At 40.8% G+C, this 24,742-nt stretch overlaps 1 protein-coding gene, 1 non-coding gene and 1 pseudogene across 7 annotated transcripts in view; 1 reads left to right on the forward strand and 2 right to left on the reverse strand.

Annotated features, from left to right (window-relative positions):
* Positions 1–1,389: 1,389 nt before the first annotated feature.
* LOC118542867 (small nucleolar RNA SNORD58) lies at positions 1,390–1,455 on the reverse strand. The gene has a single exon (XR_004920816.1). It is a non-coding gene; the product is annotated as a small nucleolar RNA SNORD58 (small nucleolar RNA).
* Positions 1,456–7,743: 6,288 nt separating this feature from the next.
* The window catches only part of DIPK1A (divergent protein kinase domain 1A), a 124,640-nt gene continuing 107,641 nt past the window's right edge, over positions 7,744–24,742 (forward strand). For 3 of the 6 annotated variants that reach the window (XM_078072751.1, XM_036103399.2, XM_036103402.2), the window contains exon 1: positions 8,084–8,217. In XM_078072751.1, coding sequence (XP_077928877.1) covers positions 8,164–8,217 — 54 coding nt within the window. In that variant the 5' untranslated portion in view covers positions 8,084–8,163. Of the gene's footprint in view, positions 7,762–8,083; positions 8,218–9,042; positions 9,192–24,742 lie in introns of those variants that run through there. The other 3 variants (XM_036103398.2, XM_078072753.1, XM_078072752.1) reach the window with 3 other exon arrangements.
* On the reverse strand, positions 11,956–12,438 carry LOC118542849 (small ribosomal subunit protein eS25 pseudogene; annotated as a pseudogene).

Genomic DNA, 24,742 nt, shown 5'->3' on the forward strand with positions numbered 1-24,742 from the left:
GACAGGGACATAGGTGACATAGTTCAAAAAGATCTCTGTTAATGTAACAATGGTCAAAATTTTTACAAGAGTTGGTACTAGTACTAGTTGGTACTAAGGGACTAGTTTTGTTTACTAAGAAAATTAATTTGTGGGGGTACCTGATTGGCTCAGTCAGTTAAGTGGGTGACTCTTGATTTCAGCTCAGGTCATGATCTCAAAGTGTGGTATCAAGCCCCATTTCAGGCTCTGTGCTCAGCAGGGAGGCTGTTTGAGATTCTCGCTCTCCCTCTCCCTCCCCTTCTGCTCCTCCCCCACTAAAATAAATGAATCTTAAAAAAAAGGAAAATTAATTTGTGTGGAAAAGCTCATTCCCCTAAAACTCAAAGATGGATTTTTACCTAAAGCTTTTAGGGAAGGTTTGTTAAAGATGTTGGTGCTTCATGAATTTGTTCAATAACAAATTTCACAGGAATGGTTGTAAATTTGTCTATTTACCCAGTTATGCTTTTGAAGTGAAAAACTCCTTTTATTGTTTTTTTCACTTAAAAAAAAAAGTGATTGCCCATGGTTTTCCAGCATGGCATTTTAGGCATCTATGTGTGTGTAGTACTTACCCTGCGTGAGGTATTATGCTAAGAACTTTATAACATACAGCTTAATTTAATTGTCACACAGGTTTATTGACCTACTACTAAAGTGAAATTAAGGCATGGAGATTTTAAGTAACTTGCCCAAGGAGGTCACACAGCAAGAAAGTGGCGGAACCAGACAAACAAAAATCTATCTGTCTCCAGATAGCTCCTAATCACTACATGGAAAACAATAAACACTGAAGAAAATGAGAAAAAAAAAAAGAACTTGGAAAGAGATAAGGAATATGCTCCACAAGAAATCTGGACCCTTATTACATCTTCTGAATTGGTTGGTTCTGACTGGATTTTACTGGGGGTAATCAGTGAGGAAACATCTGGGTCTCCTAAGATCTCTGCTGTCATCTGAGAGAATTGGATGTTCCCTGGATTTGGATGGTTATTCCTGTGCTCAAGAGAACTGGGAAATATTTAGGGTTGGTCTTCAGAGGGAAGATAACACTACAAATCACCCTAATAAGCAGGGCTCTGGGAGTGTGCTACCAGGTCACCTCTTGCTGAAGTCTCTATGGAATTTCCCCCTTCTGTAGAGAGCATGGCATATCCTTATACACAAAATAGGGAAACCAGATTGTAGAATGCTATTTGAATGTTATGACATTGACAGTTATTCTATAGGAGACCCTGGGACTATTGCCAGAGGCTGAAAATATTCTGTCTCAGGACAAGTTGATATCCTGCTGAAGACCACAACCCACCATAACAAAGTAAACCCTTCAATAACTTCCGTGTGACAAGTTTTTTTTTTCTTCCAGCAGCTGTTCAGAGAATAGTTGTTTTCATGATTAATCCAAAGGTGTTCTAAGAAATGCCATCATCACAGGCATGTGACAAGTTTTATATGATAATTTCTGACATGCTTGCTATAGTCATCGTGAATTCTCAATAGAAGTCTTTCAGTGCCATGTTTTCATTGGGGAAATTTCAATTTCGAGAATTACAGTGTTATGCCTCGAGTCAGATGAAATCTTAGCATCAAATTATTATAAGCTGTTTCTTTTCTTGAGGAACTATTCCAAAAAACCCACAATATTTCTTCAGGGAATGTACCAATAAGAATGAAAAATGGAATATAGATTGTCATTCATAATTCTGTTTCAGATTTTGAATGTTGCTTTTAAGTTAAAACATCTTTAAAACCTATTCTGTTTTTGTATTTTTTGTCCTCCTGGCAGCCTCATTTATTCATTCATCCTTTCAGCAAATGTTTATGGATTATCTTCTATATGCCAGGTGCTGTGCTAGGTATTAAGGACATAATAATGAATTAGAATTTACTGTCAAATTCTAATCATTCCTTTAAATTAAATTAAATATTAAAAAACCAGACACAAAATGCCTGCCCTACTTCCTTTTAAATTTCTTGTGTTCTATACTCCTAACAACATTTTATAAATATTTTGGACACAATAGATTCATAATATTTGGTGGTGATATCAGCAATTAGAGAATCATTGTATTTTTAAAAATCAATATTCAATTTGCCTTTTCATAGAAGATAAATATGTGCCTTATCTCTCATTTTAGTTTCCTTCTTTCCTTCCTTTCTATTAATTTTTTTTATTTTAATGCCCTGTCTCTCATTTTAGTCTTATGTTCTCATGACTAAGTCACAACAGACTTCATTTTTCTCTGGGGTGCAAATTCAGTCACCACCTTGCCTTACCATTCTAGTGGATGGTGGTGACTGAATTTGTACCCCAGGAAACAGTGTAAATAATTTGTCTATTCTGTTCTCTGGGGAATTTCACATAAACCAGGGGTTCTTTTTTAATTGAATCACTAGTTCAGAGCCTAATCTCCCTTCTATTCTCTCCACTAGTCCCTTTCCTGCTTCCCATTTTGAAGCTTCAAAGAAACTCCTGATTGTGTCTACTTTCCCAAATCACTCACAAGGAGGTTAACTCAGAGGTCACAAATTCAGATGCCTATAGGGAGCAGCCTGGAAAGAGATATAAGTGCTGGGGGCTGAGGCAGAAACATTAGGGAGTGAGGGGGGTAACTGTGGCAAACTGTAGAGCACAGGCCCAGAAAAGACGAGGATGCTGTACTCAGACGCCAACTCGTTGTTGAGTGAATGAAACACTGACTTAGCTATCATCCAATTTTCACAAGAGTCAGAAATCTGGATCTTTATGTGAAATGTCCCAATCTGTAAATGTTGAACCACCCAAACAAAACATGCCTGCCTAGGACTACCATTTGCAACCTTGGCTCTTATTGGTATTGAATCCAAAAAACTAAAAGCACCATAGGTTTTTGAAACGTCCTTGAAGAATGTGAGTTGAATTGGTGACCCAACCCCACACTCAAGGTAAAAGGTAAAGGAAGAGTTCTTATCAGGGGTGTGATTTGATATTGGTCTAATTAGTACATTTTCATTAATCTAATCAGTACATTGCCATTCTACAGTTTTTAAAACTGTAATAAAGCAATCCATCTTTTATGTAAGATAAGGGGGGATGAAATATATATTCAACTCAAAATACATATTCAATTTTGTTTTTATTTATAAAGGAACACTGGCACTGGAAGAATACATTAAAAATTAATGAGTGATTATCTTTGTAGGGTAGGGATAAGGTAGAAAGGCATGAGTGTGGGAAAAATACTTCTCAATCTACACTTTTAAGTTAGTTTCTCTTTTTGAAACAGATGAGAGTATTATGTATTCAAAAATCAAATTTTTAAAATGAAAGTAAACAGCATTAACATGCCAAATTATTTTTTATTGCAGGGAAGTATGACAGGTTGAAAAATAAATTAGAATCTGTAAAAATATATAACACGACAAAATTCTATAAGGGAAATGGAATTATAAAAGTTAAAGAAGAAGAAAAAGGAATAATGTTTCAATTAGGATAGCTGAAGAAATAATTTTTTAATTTACTCTTTATTTATTTATTTATTTATTTTTTAAGATTTTATTTATTTGACAGAGCGAGATACACAGTGAGAGAGAGAACACAAGCAGGGGGAGTGGGAGAGGGAGAAGCAGGCCTCCTGCAGAGCAGGAAGCCCGATGCGGGGCTCGATCCCAGGACCCTGGGATCACGACCTGAGCCGAAGGCAGACACTTAACGACTGAGCCACCCAGGCGCCACCTTTAATTTACTCTTTAAATGGTATCAAACTGCTGTGGTATTTATAGTCCACTGAACATACTTAAGACTTGTGTGGCTCTTATTTTTAAATGCCAATATTTACAATGTAATATTGAAATTGCTTCCTTTATAATTGTTTTATTTTATGATAAAATTTTGGACACTGATATAAAAATGAGAAGGGGATAGATGTATTTTTCAAAGCTCTTTTGAGGTTATATAAACAAAAGAGTTCAAAGATTACTGATCTTGATTTCCTATACAGTTGACCCTTGAATTACATGGGGGCTAGGGGTGCCAACACCCCCACCATGTAGTCGAAAATCTGTGCATAACTTTTGACTCTCCAAAAACTTAAAAGCCCACTACTGACTGGAAGCCTTACTGATAACATAAATAGTTGATTAATACATATTTTATATGTTATATGTATTACATACTATATTCTTACAATAAGCTAGAGAAAGGAAACATTCCACTGGACTTGGAGGTGGGATAGGAATCCTCCTTGCTGTTCATTGCTTCTTTCAGGCTGTTCTTCTTCTCCCTTTTCTAATTTCTCCCCTGCCCAGTATTTGCTTTGCTTTGTTTTTTAACTCATGTCCCCTGATGTCACCCTCCTCATTGTGGTAGTCACCTACTCACTCATATATCATTCTGCCTTATTTTTCAAGGACTTTATCTTTTGGCTACTGGCATCCTCTCTAGCACCTTTCCTAATTCTAAGTCTTGTTTTCAATATACTAGATAATCCTTATGATACTCTCCCTGAGTCTCTTCCAATGACACTGTATTCCACACTCCTTAGGTACTCACTGCCATTGTTGCATTCCACTCTAGACTGCATCACTTCTCCATAATCTTGCTTTCATGCATCCCACTCTAATAACCATATTGCTGTGGTCACTCTGCAGAAGTAGGATGGACTCCTCTACCTCAGATTTGGTTCGGGTGTCGATACTGATGATGCCACACACGTACCAAGAGAGCATGAAAAGTTGTATGGGGCACCTGGCTGGCTCAGTTGGTGGAGCGTGTAGCTCTTGGTTTCAGGGTTGTGAGTTTGAGCCCCATGTTGCGTATAGAGATTACTTAAAAATAAAATCTTAAAAAATTTTTTATTACTCACAAAAAGCAGCTCTCTGTGGAGAACAGAGCAGGCTCCTAAGCTGGTACAAATGTGGTCTAAGGGAGCAGAGAAAGGAGACTGTCTTAGGGTTTTATGGTGATAGAGGGGTAGGACCAGGGTGAAGGTTCCCTCGAGTGGGCTGGGTCTTGCATGGTTTGTACTTTCCACCAGCACCAAAGGAGTCATCTTATCAATTTTCCTGGGTGTGGGGCACAGGGAAAAGAGAAGAGGTGGAGCTTGAAAGCTGTCAATGAATATTTTAAAAATGGAGTCAGACTCTTTATTATCTATCTATCTATCTTTCCAGCTAATTCCCTTTTATTCTCTGACTCCTACAGTCCCTCAAAAACTTGCAATTCATTGATCCTACCACCTTTTCTCTGTCCTTAATCTCTCCATATTCATTCTTCCCTCATCCCAAACTCCATGGAGAATCATAATCACTCCCTTAGTTATATTCTCAACTTCCTTGCTGAAACCTGATTAAAAAGAATTCTAAGCCTATTCTGAGCCTGCATCCTGGTAGCCAATTATTAGTGGACAAAAAAAGGCACCACCACACTGACTTATCTCAGTTAAATTCATGACCATGAACTCAAGTGGGTCCTTATGGCACTCAGTAAGCATATGATTTTTCCCTAGTCCATTCATCTTCCCATTCTCCTAGATAAGTACTTCACACCTTTTCTCTCCTCAAAGCTCAGTTACTCTTCTTCACTTCTCTATTGATGACCTTACTTCCTTTGCCTCTGAGAAAACTGAAATGATCAGAAGAGAACTTCCACAGACTCCCACTACCCCTCCTACCCACTTGCTTGCCTGTTCCCATAGAAGAGCCTGTGCTCCTGTCTACAGAAGATCCTTTCGCTTGTGTGCTAGATTCCAAACTCTTTCCCACTCAATGACACTGCTCCAGCAATTTTCTCTTCTTGATCCTACATTAATTTTTCATCTTCCAGATCTTTTCCAGATCATTCTCATCAAAAACAAGTATTTTTCCCAATTTGTCACTCTGCTGTTGACTCCACTTCCACCACCAGTTACTGCTCATTTTTGGGCTCCCCTTTGTCAAGAACGTCTCAAAAGAATTGTGTGTATTAGACATCCTAATTCCCTCCTCCCATTTTTTCTTAAACCCACACGGATCAAATTTTCTCTCATTGCTCCACTGAAGTGTTACCAATAGCCTCCATGGTACTAGATCCAAAGGTTAGTTCTCAGTCCTTACTCATATATAAGCATTCACTGCTCCTTGATATACTATCTTCACCTGGCTTCCAGGCACCTCTCTCTTGGTTTTCCTCCTTCACTGGCTGCTCCTTCTCAGTCTCCTTTGCTAGCTTCATCCTTGGTTCTCTCCTATTTACATTCACTCCTTTGGTGATCTTGTCCAGTCTCATGGCTGTTAAATATCATCTAAATGTTAGTATTTCTCAAATATCTCTAGCTTGAGCCACTATCTTTAACCTCAGACTCAAATATACAACTACCTACTCAAGATCCAATTCACTTGGATTTCTAATAGATCTCAAATGTCACATGTCCAAATTGAACTCCTGATCTTTCTCTTCAAACCTACACCACCTGTAGTGCCCCTCATCTCCACTGATTTGTTTTCTTTTTTTATATCCCCTATCAGCTTTATTACCCTATTTCATTTCATTTGCTACATTTATTATTTATTGCCTGTTACCCCCACCCCGAAAACGTAATATTCACAAGGGTTGAGATTTCTGTTTTGTTCAGGTTTATAACCCAACCAACTAGAACAATGTCCTGGTGTTCAATTAGTATTTATTGGATTAATGAATGAATGAATGAAACAGGTAGCATCCATTCTTAGCTAACTCAAGAAATTACTGTTCTCTTAACCCAAACTGAAAATCAATGAAAAATGGATTTATCTGCAAGCAATCCCACACACCCTGGTTTAAAAATCTGTATCTGTATGTGGGTTGGGGGAGGGGCAGGTGCAAAGTTTTTTGGGTTTTTTTGTTTTTTCCTCCAGAAATGCAAAGCACCAGAACGAGGTTTAGGTAAAAACCACAACGACTGAGTAAAGATTTGCTTCTGGAGAAAACACTGCTCAGAGCAACAGGCCAGAATGAGTTCTAACTGGCTACCCAAACTGTGTTGGCATCACGTGAAAAGGTAGTATGTGGGGTAAAAAGAAGCAAAAACGCATCTTCCTTCATTACGCATCTCTCGCGTCTCTCGGATCAACAGCTGTTCTCCCACTAGGGTGGCTCTTTTTTCCCTTATTTGGACTTCACTGTCAAAAGAAAGACACCACACCCTTCGTTATGTAGCCTTCAGTGAGTAGCTATGCCACGTCCCAGGTCTCCTATCTTCAGGACTGCATTTAATTCAGTACTATTTTTCTTTTTTTCTTTTGAGTCAGGGTTCCTGGGTGGGGCCAGGAAAACTCTGAAGATGTTTGAGAACAATACAAACTTAAAGTCTGAATTTTTTTAAAAGTACATTTAAAAAAAGTTTAAGGCCGTTAAGAGAAGAAATGGCTTTGGGGGGCACTCTCAGTTCAGCGGAGAGGAGCCCTGTCCGCGTTCGCTCCGCCACAAAGCGCAGAGCCCGGTCCTCAGGGGCTGCGCCCCTAGGTCTTTCGGGCTGCGGCAGACGCCCCCTGCCCCGGCCGCACCCCCCGCCGCGCGCGAGGGAGAACGAGCCCGTCTCCATGCAAGGAACCCCAAGCTTCCCTTAAATTTCCATGCAGCCCGCCCAGACACGTCCCGACTGAAGGAGCACAGTCCAAAGGGAACGTCAGTCCTAGCTGGAGGAGTAGCGGGGTTGGCGGGAGGCGCGGCGGAAGCAGCGCTGGGAGCCGGGAGCCGACGGCTAGGTCCGCGAGGTCCGAAGGGTCGGCGCTCCGGCCCGCGCGGTACACACCCTGCTCGACCCGCCCCTCCCCGCGTGGAGCGTGCGACACCCGGCCTTCCACCGCGCCCTCTGCCTCCTCCGCACGCCTCCCCTTTAAGCGCGAGGCGCAGTTGGATTTGTGTCGGCCGAGGCAAAGCGCGACTCCCCTTTATGGCGGAGTCGGCAGCAGCGGCTCTCACGGCCGCGGCGGCCGGACGAGCGGAGCAGGAGGCCGAGCCTCGGGCAGCCGGCCGCCGTCACCGCAGCGGGGCCGGGGGGAGCGCGGCGCACGCCGCGGCGGGGGCGGAGGAGTGGGCGGGCCCGGGCGGGCTGGGGGCGGGGAAGAGGGGGAAGGCGGGGAGCCGGGTCGCCAGCGCTCGGGTACGCCTCTGACTGCGGCGCGGCGGGGCGATGTGTGATTACCATGGCGAGGAGTCTCTGTCCGGGGGCCTGGCTAAGAAAACCCTATTACCTCCAGGTAGGCCGGCGGCGAGCCCGCCGGGCGCCCTCCCTCGCCGCGCGGGACTCGCCCGCCTCCCTCCTCCCTCCCTGGGTCGGCGCCCGCTCGAAACCCGCTGCCCCCTGCCGTCCGGCACCTGGCGGCGCGCCCTCCCCGGCAGCCCCGGCGCCGCAGACCCTACGGCGGCGCTGCCCGCGCCCCCCACGGCTGCCCCGGCGCCTCTCGCGCCCTGGTCGCCGGGCTCCGGGGCCCGGGTCTCCTCGCCCGGGCTCGCCCTGGCTCCCCTAGCATCCCGAGAGCCCCGAGACGTGACCCGGGTGCGACCCTACGCCCCTAATAGTTGAGACTCGGCAGCCTGGGCTCGGGACGTGCGCCGGCTGCTCCCTGGTCTAGCGCTCTCCTCCCCCTCCCCTGTGGGCCCCGCAGGTCGGTTTTTCACGACTCTGTGTCTTCGGTCGGTGGTAGGAGAGGTGGTGTGTCATTCCACCATATTTTAGAAAATTATGGCAATTTGTCACATCAGTGTTTCCCCAAATCCCCGAGAAGCGACGTGTGTCTAGTGCTGAGCCCCTTGGTTCGGTCTTTCCATCACACTCGTGATTTAAATAGGAGGTAGGACTCAGAAGCCCGAAAGAGGCGGATGGGTGTTTGCTTTCTAAAAGGAAAGGGGACAGTGTCTGGTGCCGATCTCAAATACCCCAGCAGTGCAAACGTAATTCTCAGTCATGTCATGTGTACTGTTCGCGTGTTAATCTTTCATGATTTCCCCGTTCCACCCTCTGTGCCGCTGCCGGTCTGTGTCTTCGAACCCTACTACTGCCTTCATGTACTGTCGGTCACCAGGGGGACCTAGTAGACACCGTGAGTAGCTGAGCGCAAATCCATCACCCCAGTGGAAAAACAACTACAAATCAATGCCTCGCGTGGGTCAGCAGTGTTGTCTGCCTTCAGAGGACAATATTCCTTTTACTGCTTACATTAAAAGGCTGAAGGTATTGATAAGACTATTTGGGCATGCGAATTCATGCTCAGCTGGCGCTTTTATAAATTATTTTAAAAGTTGAAAAGAAGCCATCATGGGGCAAGTAAATCTTTCATTCTTGTTTGGAAATTGCATATGTAAATCGTTACCCTGCAGTGGATGATGTACTGCAAATTGGAAGCATGATTTGACAACCCATGATATAAAGAGTACAGGAGTAAACCTGAACGCCCTGAGTCCTTGTAACAGCTCCAAGAGTAGTAATTATGCTTGAGTAACAGTAGAGTAACCTAGTGTAGAATTCAACCCAGGCCAGATACCTCTTTGTAACCCTCTATGTGAACAAAAAAAAATCTTTCCAGACTCTCTCCCCAAAATAAGTTTATTGGGATATTTAAAATGTTTTTTGCTAAAACTAGGTATTTTAATTTTTTAGATTTTGTGGCAGACTTTATTTTAGGCTTTGATTAGTTTGTCTCTAAATGTTCTCCAAAAATGTGGCTGTGACATGTTTTGGCACCATAGCTCAAGAGCATTCAGATTGGCTGAATTAAGATTAGTTTTACAAATCGTTACGTTTCCATTAATGGCAAACATTTGGCAGTTCTGCCTTTCTGAATGGGCACATCATTATCTATTACTAAATTAAGGTGAACTTGGATTTTAACTATTTCAAAAGGATTTGGGAGCATAGTGATATTTTAGTAGGCTACTTCTATATAAAATAATGGTTAAATAGAAACATTATTAATTCTAGTATTACATTTGAGATAAATAAATTTGGGAACCCAGGGGACTTGTGTCTTAATGTCTTAGTATTAGTACTTATTCTCTTTGTGAATTTTCTTGTTAGTTGTCCCTCGCTATACTATTTCAATTTACCCAGTTTAAAAAAAAACAAAACATTGCTTAAGTGTCACCTTTTTCTGTTCCCTATTGTCTAAATGCCTCACCTTCTGCTTTTTAGAATTCCTCTGCTACTAGGTGCTTCAACCTTGAAATTGTTTTGGGCAAAGTCAAAATATTTCCAACTGAGACTGTCATACAGCTACTCAAGTTTCTTAGCCACTGAAGATTGAATTAATATATACAGTACTCCCTTTCCTCTTTTATTGTTTTATTTTTCCTGAGACTAAAATCATGTTCTTTTAGGAACAGCATGAGGCCTGAGAACAGAGCTGAGCTTTGTTCACTTGTGCTTCTGTTTCATCATGACCTTGAAAAAGTTTCCTAACTTTTTAGTTCCATAGTTTCCATATCATAAAATGGAGATTATAGTTATTAACTGAGTACATCACATGTGTAAAGTGAGGACAAGCTAGATGAAGTTAAATCTGTTTTGTGACATTTTTACTACACTTTAAATAGAAAAGCATGTCAATTTAAATGGTAGGTACATATAGGTAAATATGTTGAATTCCTTCATCCAAAGGTTCCTGGCTTCCCCCCCCCATTTTATTTATTGAGCATTTATTGATATTGACCCAGGTGCACAATGGGGACTTACCATATTGACTAAGTCATTTACTTAATATTTGTTGGAGGCCTGTCACATGCCAGAAACTTTGTGAGGTGGTAGCAATTCTACTAGAGCTAAGCAAACATCTTTGTAATCCTCATGGACCTTAAAGTCTAGTTAGAGACAATCATTAAATAATCTCAAAAATGTATAATGACAACAGTAAGTGCGATGAAGGAAAAGGGAAGAAGCAAAAGACTACCTGTGAGGAAGAGAACAGTTTCTTACTCTTTTAAAACTGTTTAACTATAGAAATTTTTATACATACATAAGGCAGGAAAGAATAATGAACTCTCACATACCTATCACCTGCCCTCAACAATTATCAGTATTTTGTTTCATTTCTCCTCCCATTGTCCTCCTTCCAACTAAAGTGGGTTTTTTTTGGATTTTTTTTTTAATTTTTAATTCTAGTATAGTTAACATACAGTGTTATATTGGTTTCAGGTGTACAATATAGTGATACAATTCCATACATTACTCAGTGCTCATCATGATAAATGTACTCTTAATCCCCATCACCTATTTCACCCATCCCCCTACCTGCCTCCCCTCTGGTAACCATCAATTTGTTCTCTATAATTAAGAGTCTGGTTTTTGGATGGTCTCTTTTTTCATTTGTTCATTTGTTTCTTAAATTCCATATATGGAATTTGTTTTTCTCTGACCAACTTAATTTCACTTAGCATTATACTCTCTAGCTCCATCCATGTTGTTGCAAATGGCAAGATGTCATTCCTTTTTTTTTTTTTTTTTTTTTTTTAAAGATTTTATTTATTTTTTTTGACAGAGAGAGACATAGCGAGAGCAGGAACACAAGCAGGGGGGTGGGAGAGGGAGAAGCAGGCTTCCCGCCGAGCAGGGAGCCCGATGTGGGACTCGATCCCAGGACCCTGGGATCATGACCTGAGCCGAAGGCAGACGCTTAACGACTGAGCCACCCAGGCGCCCAAGATGTCATTCCTTTTTATGGTGAATAATACACACACACACACACACACACACACACACACACACACCACTTCTTCTTTATCCACTCATCTATCGATGGACACTTGGGCTGCTTCCATAATACAGCTATTGTAAATAGTGTTGCAGTAAACATAAGTGTGTGCATATCTTTTTGAATTAGTGTTTTCATATTCTTTGGATAAATTACCCAGGAGTGAAATTACTAGATGATAGGGTAATTCTATTTTTAATTTTTAATTTAATAAAGTTTTATTTTTCAAAATGTACAGTTGGTGGGCTCTCTTCATGCATCTTCACCAGCAGCTGGGTCATCTCCACCCTTGGTATTTCTTGTGTAAATTACTTGAGCTCTGTGCTTTGAAACCAGTTTAATAAGTCCGCCCTGGCTAGGAACCTCGAATCTTCAGTTTCTCAGAGACAACAGCTGGGGTTATAAGCTAATAGCTGAGAACTTCCTTACAGAGTTTGTCAGATGTCGCTTTGTCAAACAAGACCAGGTTATTGAGCTTGTGCCGAACTTTGCCTTTGGATCATTTCTTTTTAGTCTTACCCCCAGATTTGTTCACTGGGTCTTTGTCTTTCTTGGTTGACTTTCTGGCATCTTTCTTCTTCTTGTCATCCTTGGGCGACATTGCAAAGCTCAGAGAACAGCGGCCACCCCTGCAGCATCACTAAAAGACCAAAAGCTATTTTTAATTTTTTGAAGAATCTCCATACTGGTTTCCACAGTGGCTGCACCAGTTTGCATTCCTACCAACAGTGCAAGAGGGTTCCTTTTTCTCTACATCCTTCCCAACACTTGTTGTTTCTTGAGTTTCTGATTTTAGCCATTCTGACAGACGTGAGGCGATATCACATTGTGGTTTTGAGTTGCATTTCCCTGATGATGAGTGATGTTGAGCATCTTTCAATATGTCTGTTGGCCATCTATTTGTCTTCTTTGGAGAAATGTCTATTCATGTCTTTTGTCCATTTTAAAATTGGATTATTTGTTTTTTGGGTGTTGAGTTTTATAAGTTCTTTATGTATTTTGGATACTAAACCTTTATCAAATATGTCATTTGCAAATACTCTCTCACATTCAGTAGGTTGCCTTTTAGCTTTGTGGATTGTTTCCTGTGCTGTGCAGAAGTTTTTATTTTGATATAGTCCCAATAGTTTATTTTTGCTTTTGTTTCCCTTGCCTCGGGAGACATATCTAGAAATATGTTGCTACAGCCGATGTCAGAGAAGTTACTGCCTGTGCTCTCTTCTAGGATTTTTATGGTTTTAGGTCTCACATTTAGGTCCTTAATCTATTTTAAATTTATGTTTGTGTATGGTGTAAGAAAGTGGTCCAGTTTCATTCTTTTTCATGTTGGTGTCCACTTTTCCCAGAACCATTTGTTAAAGAGACTGTCTTTTTCCCATTGCCTCCTTTGTCAAAGATTAATTGACCATATAATCATGCTCTCTGAGCTCTCTGTTCTGTTTCGTTGATTTATGTGTCTATTTTTGTGCCAGTACCATACTGTTTTGATAACTACAGCTTTGTAGTGTATCTTAAAATCTGAGATTGTGATACCTCCAGTTTTGTTCTTTTTCAAGATTGCTTTGGCTATTCAGGGTTTTTTGTGGCTCCATACAAATTTTAAGATTATTTGTTCTAGTTCTGTGAAAAATGTTGTTGGCATTTTGTTAGGGATTGTGTTAAATCTGTAATTTGCTTTGGGTAGTGGACATTTTCATAATACTTGTTCTTCCAACAAACTAAAGTATTTTGAAACAAAACTCAGATATCACATCATTCCATCCAAATACCTTATTATGCATTTCTAACAGATAAAGATATTTTTAGACATAATCACAATACAGTTATCATACCTAACAAATTTGATAACAGCTCCTTATTTTTCTCTGCCCTCTTTCTGGATATGTATCACCCTGAGAGGACTGACTAAATATGCTATGGTGTGGGCTTACTGTGATTCAAGAGGGTCTCGGCAAAAACAAAACAAAACAAAAAACTACCCTCTCACCAGCTTGTTCATGCTGGAAAGTGTTCATCTAGGGAAACTAATTCTCATTTTGTGTTTTGGGAGAATGTCTTAGAAAATAAATGTCTGGTTTAAGTAACATTTTCATGTAAATGTATTATTTTATTTAGAATGAAGATGCATTAGTTAACAGGTGTAAAAGATCCTGCTTTGTTTTGGGGATAGGTGATGGAGTGAAGAGTACAGAAGGAATTGGATTTCAAAGATGGAGGGGAGGGATGAAGGGCCCAGCAAGAAGAGATGGAGGTTGCAGAAACCAGCTTTATATAGTTGTAATTTTATTGTTTGTCTTCAACTGGGTGAAGTCAAAAAACAGTTATGTTCTGAAGTGTTGAGGCCTCAGGGCTTGCAAGTTCTTTTCCTCCTACAATTTACAGGGGAAGAAAATGTTAAGCAGTTGACTTAATTATAAAGGACTTTCAATCCCGGTGTTTTTATTGATCCAGATAACACTGTGGTAATTGATAATGCTTCTAGAGAACTATAGCATTATGCAATTAATGATATATTTTCAGCTATAATATGGATTAAATAGGCATTTATGGGCTAGTGTGGGGGCCTAATCACTGTTTAAAGCTTTGTTTATATAACAAAAGAGATTCTGTGGCTTGTGAAGAAGAATTGTGTGGTATATCCACATAGTAGAATATTATTCAGCAAAAAAGAGGAATGAAGAACTGATGTATACAGTAACATGGATGAAACTTGAAAATATTAAACACATGAAAGAAGCCAGCCGTAAAATACCACATACTGTATAGTTCCATTTATATGAAATCTCCAGAAAAGGCAATTCTACAAAGACAGATATTGGATTAGTTGTTGCCTAGGACTGGGAGGGTTGGGGGGAAATGGATATGAGGTTTATTTTGGGGTAATAGGAATGTTTTAAAACTGAGACTGGTGGTTGGGGCGCCTGGGTGGCTCAGTTGGTTAAGCGACTGCCTTCGGCTCAGGTCATGATCCTGGAGTCCCTGGATCGAGTCCCGCATCGGGCTCCCTGCTCGGCAGGGAGTCTGCTTCTCCCTCTGACCCTCCCCCCTCTCATGTGCTCTCTCTCATTCTCTCTCTCTCAAATAAATAAATAAAATCTTAAAAAAAAAAAAAAAAACTGAGACTGGTGATGGTTGCACTCTATGAATATAGTAAGAACCATCGAATTGCATACTTTAAATGAATAGAATGTATGGTTTGTGAATCATATCTCAATAAAGCTGTGAAAAAAAAAAAGGAACTGAGTTTATCTCATTGATGTCCATTTCTCTGACCCTGTTGCAGATTCGACCAATGCCAGCTTTTTGATGCAGGGAGTCCTTGTTCTAGAGAAGTGGTGCAGGGGTACTGTTTGTCTGTGGGGCCTCTCTGTCGGCCAGAGGGTCTGCGACCTGCAAACACGTACCCGAGCAACCAGCTTCTCATGGCCAGGCATCATTCTCAGAGCATACTAACTTAGAGTTCCATCCTTCCCGGCCACTTTGTTGAAACCTTACCTGAGAAACAGTGCTTCCTGGGCTGGCTAGCCGTTGTGGCACATTGAGCAGAGTCCTGCATCAGAGATCGGAAACTGTGGGTGTATTAACCCGTTCAGACCATTTTCAGGCAGTGTTTTTCTTCCACACACCATTATGATACGACTTGTGGGCTGCTGGGTGTAGTGACCCAGAATGACACCTGCGTGTATCTATTTTTAGCAGTGTGTTTTCTGCAAATTAGGATCTACTTTGTTTAGGGTTTATTCAAGTCTGAGTAACTGACTGATAACACAGCCCTATAATTCCTTGGTTTTAGTTTAGAATACCTTCTTCCTTCTCACTATCATTAAGTTCTGGAAGAATGAAAGTGAAGACAATTTAGAGCAATTCTCTGTATTTAGATTGTACACATTTTCCATTCTAGTCATTCTGTCTGCATGCCCTGTTGCATTGAAGAAGCTGCTGCAATTCTAATGGAATTTGAAGTTTGAGATATGTGGGTACTTCTAAAGGTTTTTAAGCTCTTTAGATTGCTAAAGTTTTATATTTCTTGAGGCATCTTCTTAAAAATGACTAACAGTTTCAATTATGTGTTCAGTAGGTCTGCATGAAGGAATGGATAGATAGCATATTCTAATTAGGGTGTGGGCTCTTGTTTAACATTTCTGATACCAGGCTCTTTGGCTTATGTTAGTACTGTTTTTTTTTTTTGTTTTTTTTTTTTTTATTTGAGAGAGAGAGAATGAGAGAGAGAGCACATGAGAGGGGGGAGGGTCAGAGGGAGAAGCAGACTCCCCACCGAGCAGGGAGCCCGATGCGGGACTCGATCCAGGGACTCCAGGATCATGACCTGAGCCGAAGGCAGTCGTCTAACCAACTGAGCCACCCAGGCGCCCTGTTAGTACTGTTTTTCAAACATGACTGCTGTAGATGGTTTGCTTCTTTATGGCTTAGTGTGGCTATTTTGTGGGATTTAATACCAGATGGGGTTACTGATCTAGATTAACTGGAAGTAAGTGATGATGTTGACAAATACGGTACTAAGAGTGTTATGGCTTCTTGCCCATTTTCAGCCTCCAGGATTATTTTAAATCTAAAGATAATTAGAGCAGGTGGTGGTTCCCTATTCCCGAAAGGCTATAGGTGGTGTGGTTCTCATCATGTTTGTTAGACCCGCTGTTCAGAGCTAAATTTTTGTCTTTGCCTGAAACTAAATCTCTAAAACTATGATTAGCTTCCTGAGACTGGTCAGTATATTGAGAGCATATGCATTCCATAATGTCTCAAATTCAAGCATAAAATTATAATGTAGCCATTTATATTACCATTAGTTGCTTTTTGCTTTTTACCTCTGTTAGGAACTCAAACAAATGATGAATTTAAGTTTTTTTATTGTGACTCCAAACATATAAAATTCATGATCTTACCATTTTTAAGTGTATGGTACATTAGTGTTAATATATGCACATTGTTGGGGCGCCTGGGTGGCTCATTCGGTTAAGCGTCTGCCTTCAGCTCAGGTCATGATCCCAGGGTCCTAGGACTGAGCCCTGCATCAGGTTCCCTGCTCAGCGGGGAGCCTGCTTCTCCCTCTCCAACTCCCGTTCGTGCTCTCTGTTGCTATCTCTGTCTCTCTCTCTCAAAGAAATAAAAAAACGTATATCAACACACATTGTTGGCAACGGCTGTCTGGAACTTTTTCATCTTGCAAAACTGAAACTCTGTGTTTATTAAACAGCAGCTCCCCATTTCCCCCTTCTTGCCAGCTTGGTAACCACATTCTACTTTCTGTTTCTATGAGTTTGACTTCTTTAGATATCTCATATAAGTAGAATCATGCAGTATTTGCTTTTTTGTGACTGACTTATTTCACTTAGCATGATGCCCTCAAGATTCATCCATCTTGTACCATATGACAAGATTTCCTTCTTTCTAAAGGCTGAATAATATTCTACTGTATGTGTATACCATGCTCTCCTTATCCATTCATCAGTCACTGGACATTTAGGTTGCTTCCACCTCTTGGCTATTGTGACTAATGCTGCAGTGAACATGGGAATGCTAATATCTCTTTGAGATCCTGCTTGCAATTATTTTGGACATATACCCAAAAGCGAGATTGCTAAATCATTGGGTAATTCTATTTTTAATTTTTTGAGGAAACTCCATACTGTTTTTTATTGTGGCTGTACCATTTACATTCCCACCAGCAGTGCATAAGGGCTCTTTCTCCTTGCCAGCACTTGTTCTTTTCTGTTTTGTTTATTTATTTATTTATTTTGATAGTGGCCATACTAATAGGTGTAAGGTGGTATCTCACTGTGTTGTTGTTGTTGGTTTTTGTTTTGTTTTGTTTCTTTGAAGATTTTATTTATTTGAGAGAGAGGGAGAAGCAGATTCTCTGCTGAGCAGAGAGCTGCATGCAGGGCTCGATCCCAGGACCTTGAGGTTATGACCCGAGCTGAAGGCAGATGCTTAACCAACTGAGCCACACAGGCGCGCCTCTCACTGTGGTTTTGATTTGCATTTCCCTGATTATGAGTGATGCTGAGCATCTTTTTATGAGCTTGTTGGCCATTTTCATGTCTTCTTTGGAAAAAGTTCCTTCTTGATTTGTTTCAGATTGATGTCTTTTCAATAGGGTTATGGATTATTATAAACAGAGTTCCCTTTCTGTCCTAAGAACTGAGTAATCATGTTTGAGGATATTCTTGCAAGAGAGATTTATAATATGCTAACAACCTTCTGAATTAATTACTGCATCCATTTCAGACCTGCATGGTGTCAGAGTCACAGACTTAGAGATCCTAGAGCTGGCACCACAAGTTTTACTGCCTGCCCCCAATTGCTTGAAAATTAGAGCTTGTTGTTTATATTAAATTTAAAATCTTTTTAAGAATTTATTTATTTATTTATTTGACAGAGAGACAGCGAGAGAGGGAACACAAGCAGGGGGGAGTGGGAGAGGGAGAAGCAGGCTTCCAGCTGAACAGAGAGCCTTATGTGGGGCTCAATCCCAGGACCCTGGGATCATGACCCGAGCCGAAGGCAGACGCCCAACGACTGAGCCACCCAGGTGTCCTTAAATTTAAAATCTTGATCAACATGCCAACCTCTGTACCATTGATTAGATCCAGCTTTTGAATAAAAAGTGCTAAAGGACTTTTTTGAGATAATGGGGAAATTTGAAAATGGACTATACATTGGATAGTATTATTGTATCATTGTTAAATTGTGTTATTTAGGAGAGTGTCCTTATTTTTAGACGGTGTAAACTGAAATGTTTAGGGTAAAAAATACCATAGTGTTGATAATTTACTTATAAATAGTTCAGGAAAATTATTTGTATATGCATATATAAAGAGCAGGGTGTCTTAACCTCAGCACTATTGACATTTTGGGCTGGATAATTCCTTGTTGTGTGGGGCTCTGTTTTGTAGGATGGTTAGCAGCATCCCTGGCCTCTACCCACTAGATACTAGTAACACCCCCCAGTAGTGACAATCAAAATATCTCCAGACATTGCCATATGTTCTCTGGGAGGCAAAATTGTTCCTAGTTGAGGACCACTGATACAGAGAAGAAGAAAGCAGGAGAGGTAGAGATATTTATGTATGTTTAGAGAGAGAACGAGAGAGTAAGCAAATATAGGACAGTGTTAGCAATTGGTGAATATAGGTAAAGGGTATTTTTTTATACTATTCTTTTAAATTCTCTACAGATTTAAAGATTTTCAAAATAAAAGGTTGGGGGAAAATAAATCAGACTGGATTTCATAATAACTGAGTATTACTGGAAGATGTGTGAATTCTGGCCAAAGTTACATTAAGGGTCAAGAAAATGAGATTTGATAGAGCACATCTCAAGTCAGTAATTAAAGAAAGTGTGTTCATTTTCCAGTGATCCTGGAACATTTTACCACAAATTTAGCAGCTTAGACCAACACCCATTTATAGCCTTATCTCACAGTTCTGCAGGTTAGAAGTCTGGGCACAGTTTGGCCTGGCTCGTTCTTTGCTCCAGGTTTCAAAGGTTGAAAATCAAGGTGTCACTAGGGTTGACTTTCTGAAGCTCTGGGAATGAATTGGCTTCTGGACTCTTTCAGGTTGTTGTAAGAATTCAGTTCCAGGGCGCCTGGGTGGCTCAGTCGTTAAGAGTCTGCCTTCGGCTCAGGTCATAATCCCAGGGTCCTGGGATCGAGCCCCGCATGGGGCTCCCTGCTCGGCAGGAAGCCTGCTTCTCCTTCTCCCACTCCCCCTGCTTGTGTTCCCTCTCTTGCTGTGTCTCTGTCAAATAAATAAATAAAATCTTTAAAAAAAAAAAATTCAGTTCCACACTGTTGTAGGACTGAGGTGTCCATTTCCTTGCTAGCTGTTGGCTGGGGTGGTTCTCAGCTTCTAGAGGCCACCTACATTCTTTGGTTCATGGCTCCCTTTCTCCATCTTCAAAGCCTGCAAGAGTGGTAGAGTCCTCTGCATGCTTCAGCTCTCTCTGATTTCCTCACTGCCTCATGCTCTGGCTCTTCTGCCTTTCTCTTCTGCTTTTAAGGGCTCGTATGATTACATTGGGTACACCCAGATAACCCAGAATATTTACTTTAAAGTCACTTGATTAGTAACCTTAATTCCAGCTGCAAAGTCCCTTTATTGCAATACCTAGATTAGTGTTTGATTCAATAACCAGGGGGTGGGAATCTTGGGAGACATCTTTAGAATTCTGCCTACCACAAAAAGCATACAACTGAATTCTGACAATTAAAAAAATAAATTATTTCTTAAAATATTTTATACGTGTCTTTCCCATTACTATTAGGTTTAAAGATGGATGTTGTCATAGGATAGATTTTATAAGAGAGTTGTGTTTTTTTTAAGTTTATTTTTTTTAGTAATCTCTACACCCAACGTGGGACTTGAACTCATGATGCCAAGGTCAAGAGTTGCATACTCCTCTCACTGAGCCAGCCAGGCACCCCAAGAGATTTGTATTTATCCCTCCAACAATTACTATGGGAAGAATCATGGATATTTAATAAAGAAGAAAATGCAAATCGCTGCTGAACATCACATGCAAAAATACTTGTTTTTACAACATACTATTCTTAAAACTTTTGTACCCTTACGCAAACGAAAGTAAGAGCACAAAAATTTCACTTTATGAACTCTAAGAAAACTTTCTTAAAATGTAACTTACTTCCCTGTATTACATAATTAATTAGAATTGTTCTTTACCCCCTTGTTTTGTTTTTAACGTGCCAGCTGACAGCATTTTCAGGCACACCTGATCCAGTAGAACTAAATTTGTCCCCAGTGAAGGCAGAGCCTATTTATTACCCTTGTCTTGTCCTTTGTCCTGAGCATATACTCAGGTTGTGCAGTGTAGTGCACATGTATTTACATGTATTCAAAAATATTCTGTAACCACTCTGAGATTCTGAGCTCTGGTAGCACACACTCCTGTCTCTCTTGCATTCCTGTTCTTTATTCTCACCACCACCACCACCACCATCTTATCACCATCTTCATAATTGAGGCCTTTGCCACTCCCGTGCCTTCCAGTCTGCCAACACCCTCTGGCTTCCCTCCTTTCCCTACTGAGTCAGGATGCCATGACCTGTCATTTCAGCTGCTCTTCGTTGGCTCATTTACCAACTCCTTGTTGCCCTGACCTTCTTTCATTCTTTCCTGGTACTCCTGCCCTTTCCTTTAGTCTCTTCAGTCCTTTGCTCCCCGCTTTCCCCAGGACTTCAGCCTTCTCCGGCTTCTCATTTTGTACAGTCTCTATGGGTAATTGCAGCTCTTCACATGGGTTTTACTACAACCCAAATATTAATGAGTCTCAGTGTTGTATCACCAGGCCAAACATCTCCCCCAGAATTTTAGATTTGCACTTCCAGCTGCTTATTTGATATATCCCTTTAGATGGCACTGCATATTTTTTAAACATTTTTTATTTAAATTCAATTAATTAACATATAATGTATTATTGGTTTCAGAGGTACAGGCCTGTGATTCATCAGTCTTATATAATACCCAGGGCTCATTACATCACATGCCCTCCTTAATGTCCATCACCCAGTTACCCCATCCCTCTGCCCCTCTCCCCTCCAGCAAACCTGTTTGTTTCCTATGATTAAGAGTCTCTTATGGGGCACTGCATATTTAATATGTCCTAACCTAAATTCCACCCCCCTTGAAACTTGCTTCTTTCCCTGTTTCAGTTAGTGATACTCTCCAGTTACTCAAGAGCATTTCCCGGATGATTAATAATGATGAGTACCTTTTCATGTACCCATTGGCCATCTGTCTCCTGCTGGTACCATGATTATCTCCTGTCTCATTGGACCCACTATAATGGCCCCCAGAATGGCCTTCCTGCCTCATTTATCCCTTTTAGCTCCATCTTCCACATTGCTTCTAGAGTAATCTTCCCCCAAATGCACATCTGACCTAGTCTCCCTCCCTGCTAGTGAAATCCTTTAGTGGCTTTCCTACCGTCTTCAGGAGATGATGCAGAGTTCTGAGCGTGGCCCTTCATTTCTGGTCCCTTCCTGTCCTGCTATTTCATTCCTGCCACCACCACCTCATGCACCGTTTGCCCTAGCAATCCTGAAAAACTTCCAGCTTACCAACACACCATGCTCATGTGTCAGCCTGTCTACCCTCCCCCACCTTTTCTCCTTTGCCCTAGAATGCCCTTCCCCCATTTCCCTGCATTCCTCTCTACCTGGTTTATTCTCAGTTTTCTACTTGTCCTTCAGGTTTCAACTCTAAGAGGAAGTGACCTTTTAGCAGTCCCTCCCTAACACCCCACACACTACTATGTGCCACTTCTGTGCCCCAGACTGTGATTTCCTTGAGAGCCAAGATGTCAGTTGCCCTTTTCTATCCCCTGTGCCTAACCCAGAGCAGATGTTCAGTAAATGTTTGTTGAATGAATGAATCAGCATAAACACTGGTAGAGACAGTTTTATGGGGCTGATTAGATTAATTTAAAAAAAGATTTATTTATTTTATTATATTTTAATGAAGTTTTTATTATTTATTTTAGATTTTATTTGAGAGAGAGAGCAAGAGAAAGAAAGCATGAGTGGAGGTGGGGAGGAGGGGGGGTAGAGGAAGAGGAAGAAGCAGACTCCCTGCTGAGGAGGGAGCCTGATGTGGGGCTTGATCCCAGGACCCCATGATCATTACCTGAGCCCAAAGCACACGCTTAATGACTGAGCCACCCAGGTGCCCCTTATTTATTTATTTTAGAAAGAGCAAGCGCTCATGAGGGGGGAGGTCAGAGGGAGAGGGAGAAAAGCAGACTCCCCACGGAACACGGAGCCAGAGACCACAGGCCACACAGGGTTGATCTCATGACCCCAAGATCATGACCTGAGCTGAAATCAAGAGTCCAGTGCTTAACTGACTGAGCCACCCATGTGCCCCTAGATTAATTCTTTATACAAAAGAAAACATATATGCAACGAGTAAAATAATATAGCTGAGCTTGTGATACAAATGATGTCTCCCCTTCTACTTGTCTGTATCCCCAGCTTTACTCCTGAAAGGTAGCCTCTTTGAACCTCCTATCTTTTGGGATTTCCTGGTGGCTACATCTCTGTGTCTAGAAACTGTACACATCCTAGGAGGTGCTTTGTTCTCGTATACTTTTTTATATCTTAAAATGTTTATTTTTGTCAGAATAGCTGGTGATTTTCTGTTTCTGGTTTATTACTATAAGTGTTCCCTCTCCATAAAAATTCATTCAAAATTATTCCGATACACCTTTAATGTCTATTTTATGTAAGTCACAATATATATGTAATAGATTAATATAGTCATAAATTTACATGGAACATAAATAAGTAAATGTACAAATGTCAGGGATTTGGGCTCTAAGATATTTTCATGAGAGGGTTGTATAATCAAAAAGATTTGGGGCTACTGCTCCAAATAATAGACTTTTATCTGTTTTGTTTTTTTAAAGATTTTATTTATTTATTTGATAGAGAGATAACACAATTAGAGAGGAGGGGCAGAGGGAGAGGGAGAAGCAGGCTTCCCGCAGAGCAGGGAGCCCGATGCGGGACTCGATCCCAGGACTCTGGGATCATGACCTGAGCCGAAGGCAGACGCTTAACCTACTGAGCCACCCAGGCGCCCTTTATCTGCTTTTTTGATTGATCAACTTTAGATATTATTTATTGACTTTCCACTTAAAAAACTAATGTTTAGCTTTCTAACACTACAGTCATCTCATTCTCTCTTCCAGTGTTTGATATAGTAGTTAATTTTACTTCCTCTGCTGCTTAACTTAGTAACTTTAGATAACGACAACTCTATTTCTCATCTCATCCACTTATGACAGTCTTTGTTGACTCCTCCATTTTAAAAAATGGGCATTAGAACATGTGCTTCTTTTTCCATCTGTTTTTCTCACTTTCTGTCGGCAACACTTATTTTACATTGTCAAGGTTGATAACTTTTATATTTTGTCCTGTTACCAAGGACAACCAAGTCTCCATATAAGTTGAATCTAAAAGATGGAAACTATAAATAGTATCATACTGTCATGACCTGTTAATTTTTCCAGAAAGGAAAGTTTCCCTTATGAACCTGAGACCCATTGACTGCAGCCTGAAGTTACTTTCTCCTTGTCAGGAAAGCAGGTAGAATTAACAGACAAGGACAAATGCCTCTTGTTATTAAGCAGATTACTGCAAGGATTTGTCCTTTTCCAGAAGCTAAATCATATTTCTGCCAGGAGGAAAGAGAACATGTGATGTTTGCACATTCTCTATAAAAAGTTCCTTTTTGCTTAGAAATTATGCTTGCTTACTTTTTAATATTCCAATTAAAGAGTAAAAATTTTGTCAAAGCCTAGCCTTTGGGATCTGTAATGAAGTAACAAGAGTTATAATTTGTGATTACCATAGGCCACAATTTCTTCCCTGGGCAGTCAATATACCTTATTTTTCTGGATGGTTACCTGGTCAGCTATAGGGAGCGGATATTTCTTCTGACATCTGCCCCCAAATGCAAGTGAACTGAGCTAGTTCTGGAGTGCTGGACCATTTGAATAATGAGAACAACTATCATCTTTAGGGAGAGTAGTACAGGTAGGAACGGGCCATCATTTGGTGCCACATTTATAGAAAATAAGAGTGAAAACATTTTTGGCCAGTCTTTCTTTTAGGATCCTGAAATTTATGTCTTGACGCCAAAGTATCAAAGTTAGTTCTGGCCTAAGATGAAGGGCATCTCTATTTATAGTAACCCCTAAAATATGATTCTATAAATATTTAGTGCAGAACCAATTTGTGTGCTAGGATTACATTTTCTTCTCTCTAGGGCTGGGGTTATGAAGCCTGGACTCTCAAGATTCTGTGATCGGTAACAACTAGATCCTCTTTTCTCATACTCCATTAATTCCTTATAATCGGGGTACATGTAAGCTTGCTTCATATTTGAAATGTAGCTTTTTTGTGCCTTTTTTCCCCCAGGGAGTTTCTCACTGCCTTTCTTCTTCTTTTTCTTCTTCTTCTTCCTCCTCCCCTTCTTCTACTTCTTCGGGCAAA

The sequence above is a fragment of the Halichoerus grypus genome, chromosome 5 (assembly GCF_964656455.1).
Source record: "Halichoerus grypus chromosome 5, mHalGry1.hap1.1, whole genome shotgun sequence".
NCBI classification, from domain to species: domain Eukaryota; kingdom Metazoa; phylum Chordata; class Mammalia; order Carnivora; family Phocidae; genus Halichoerus; species Halichoerus grypus.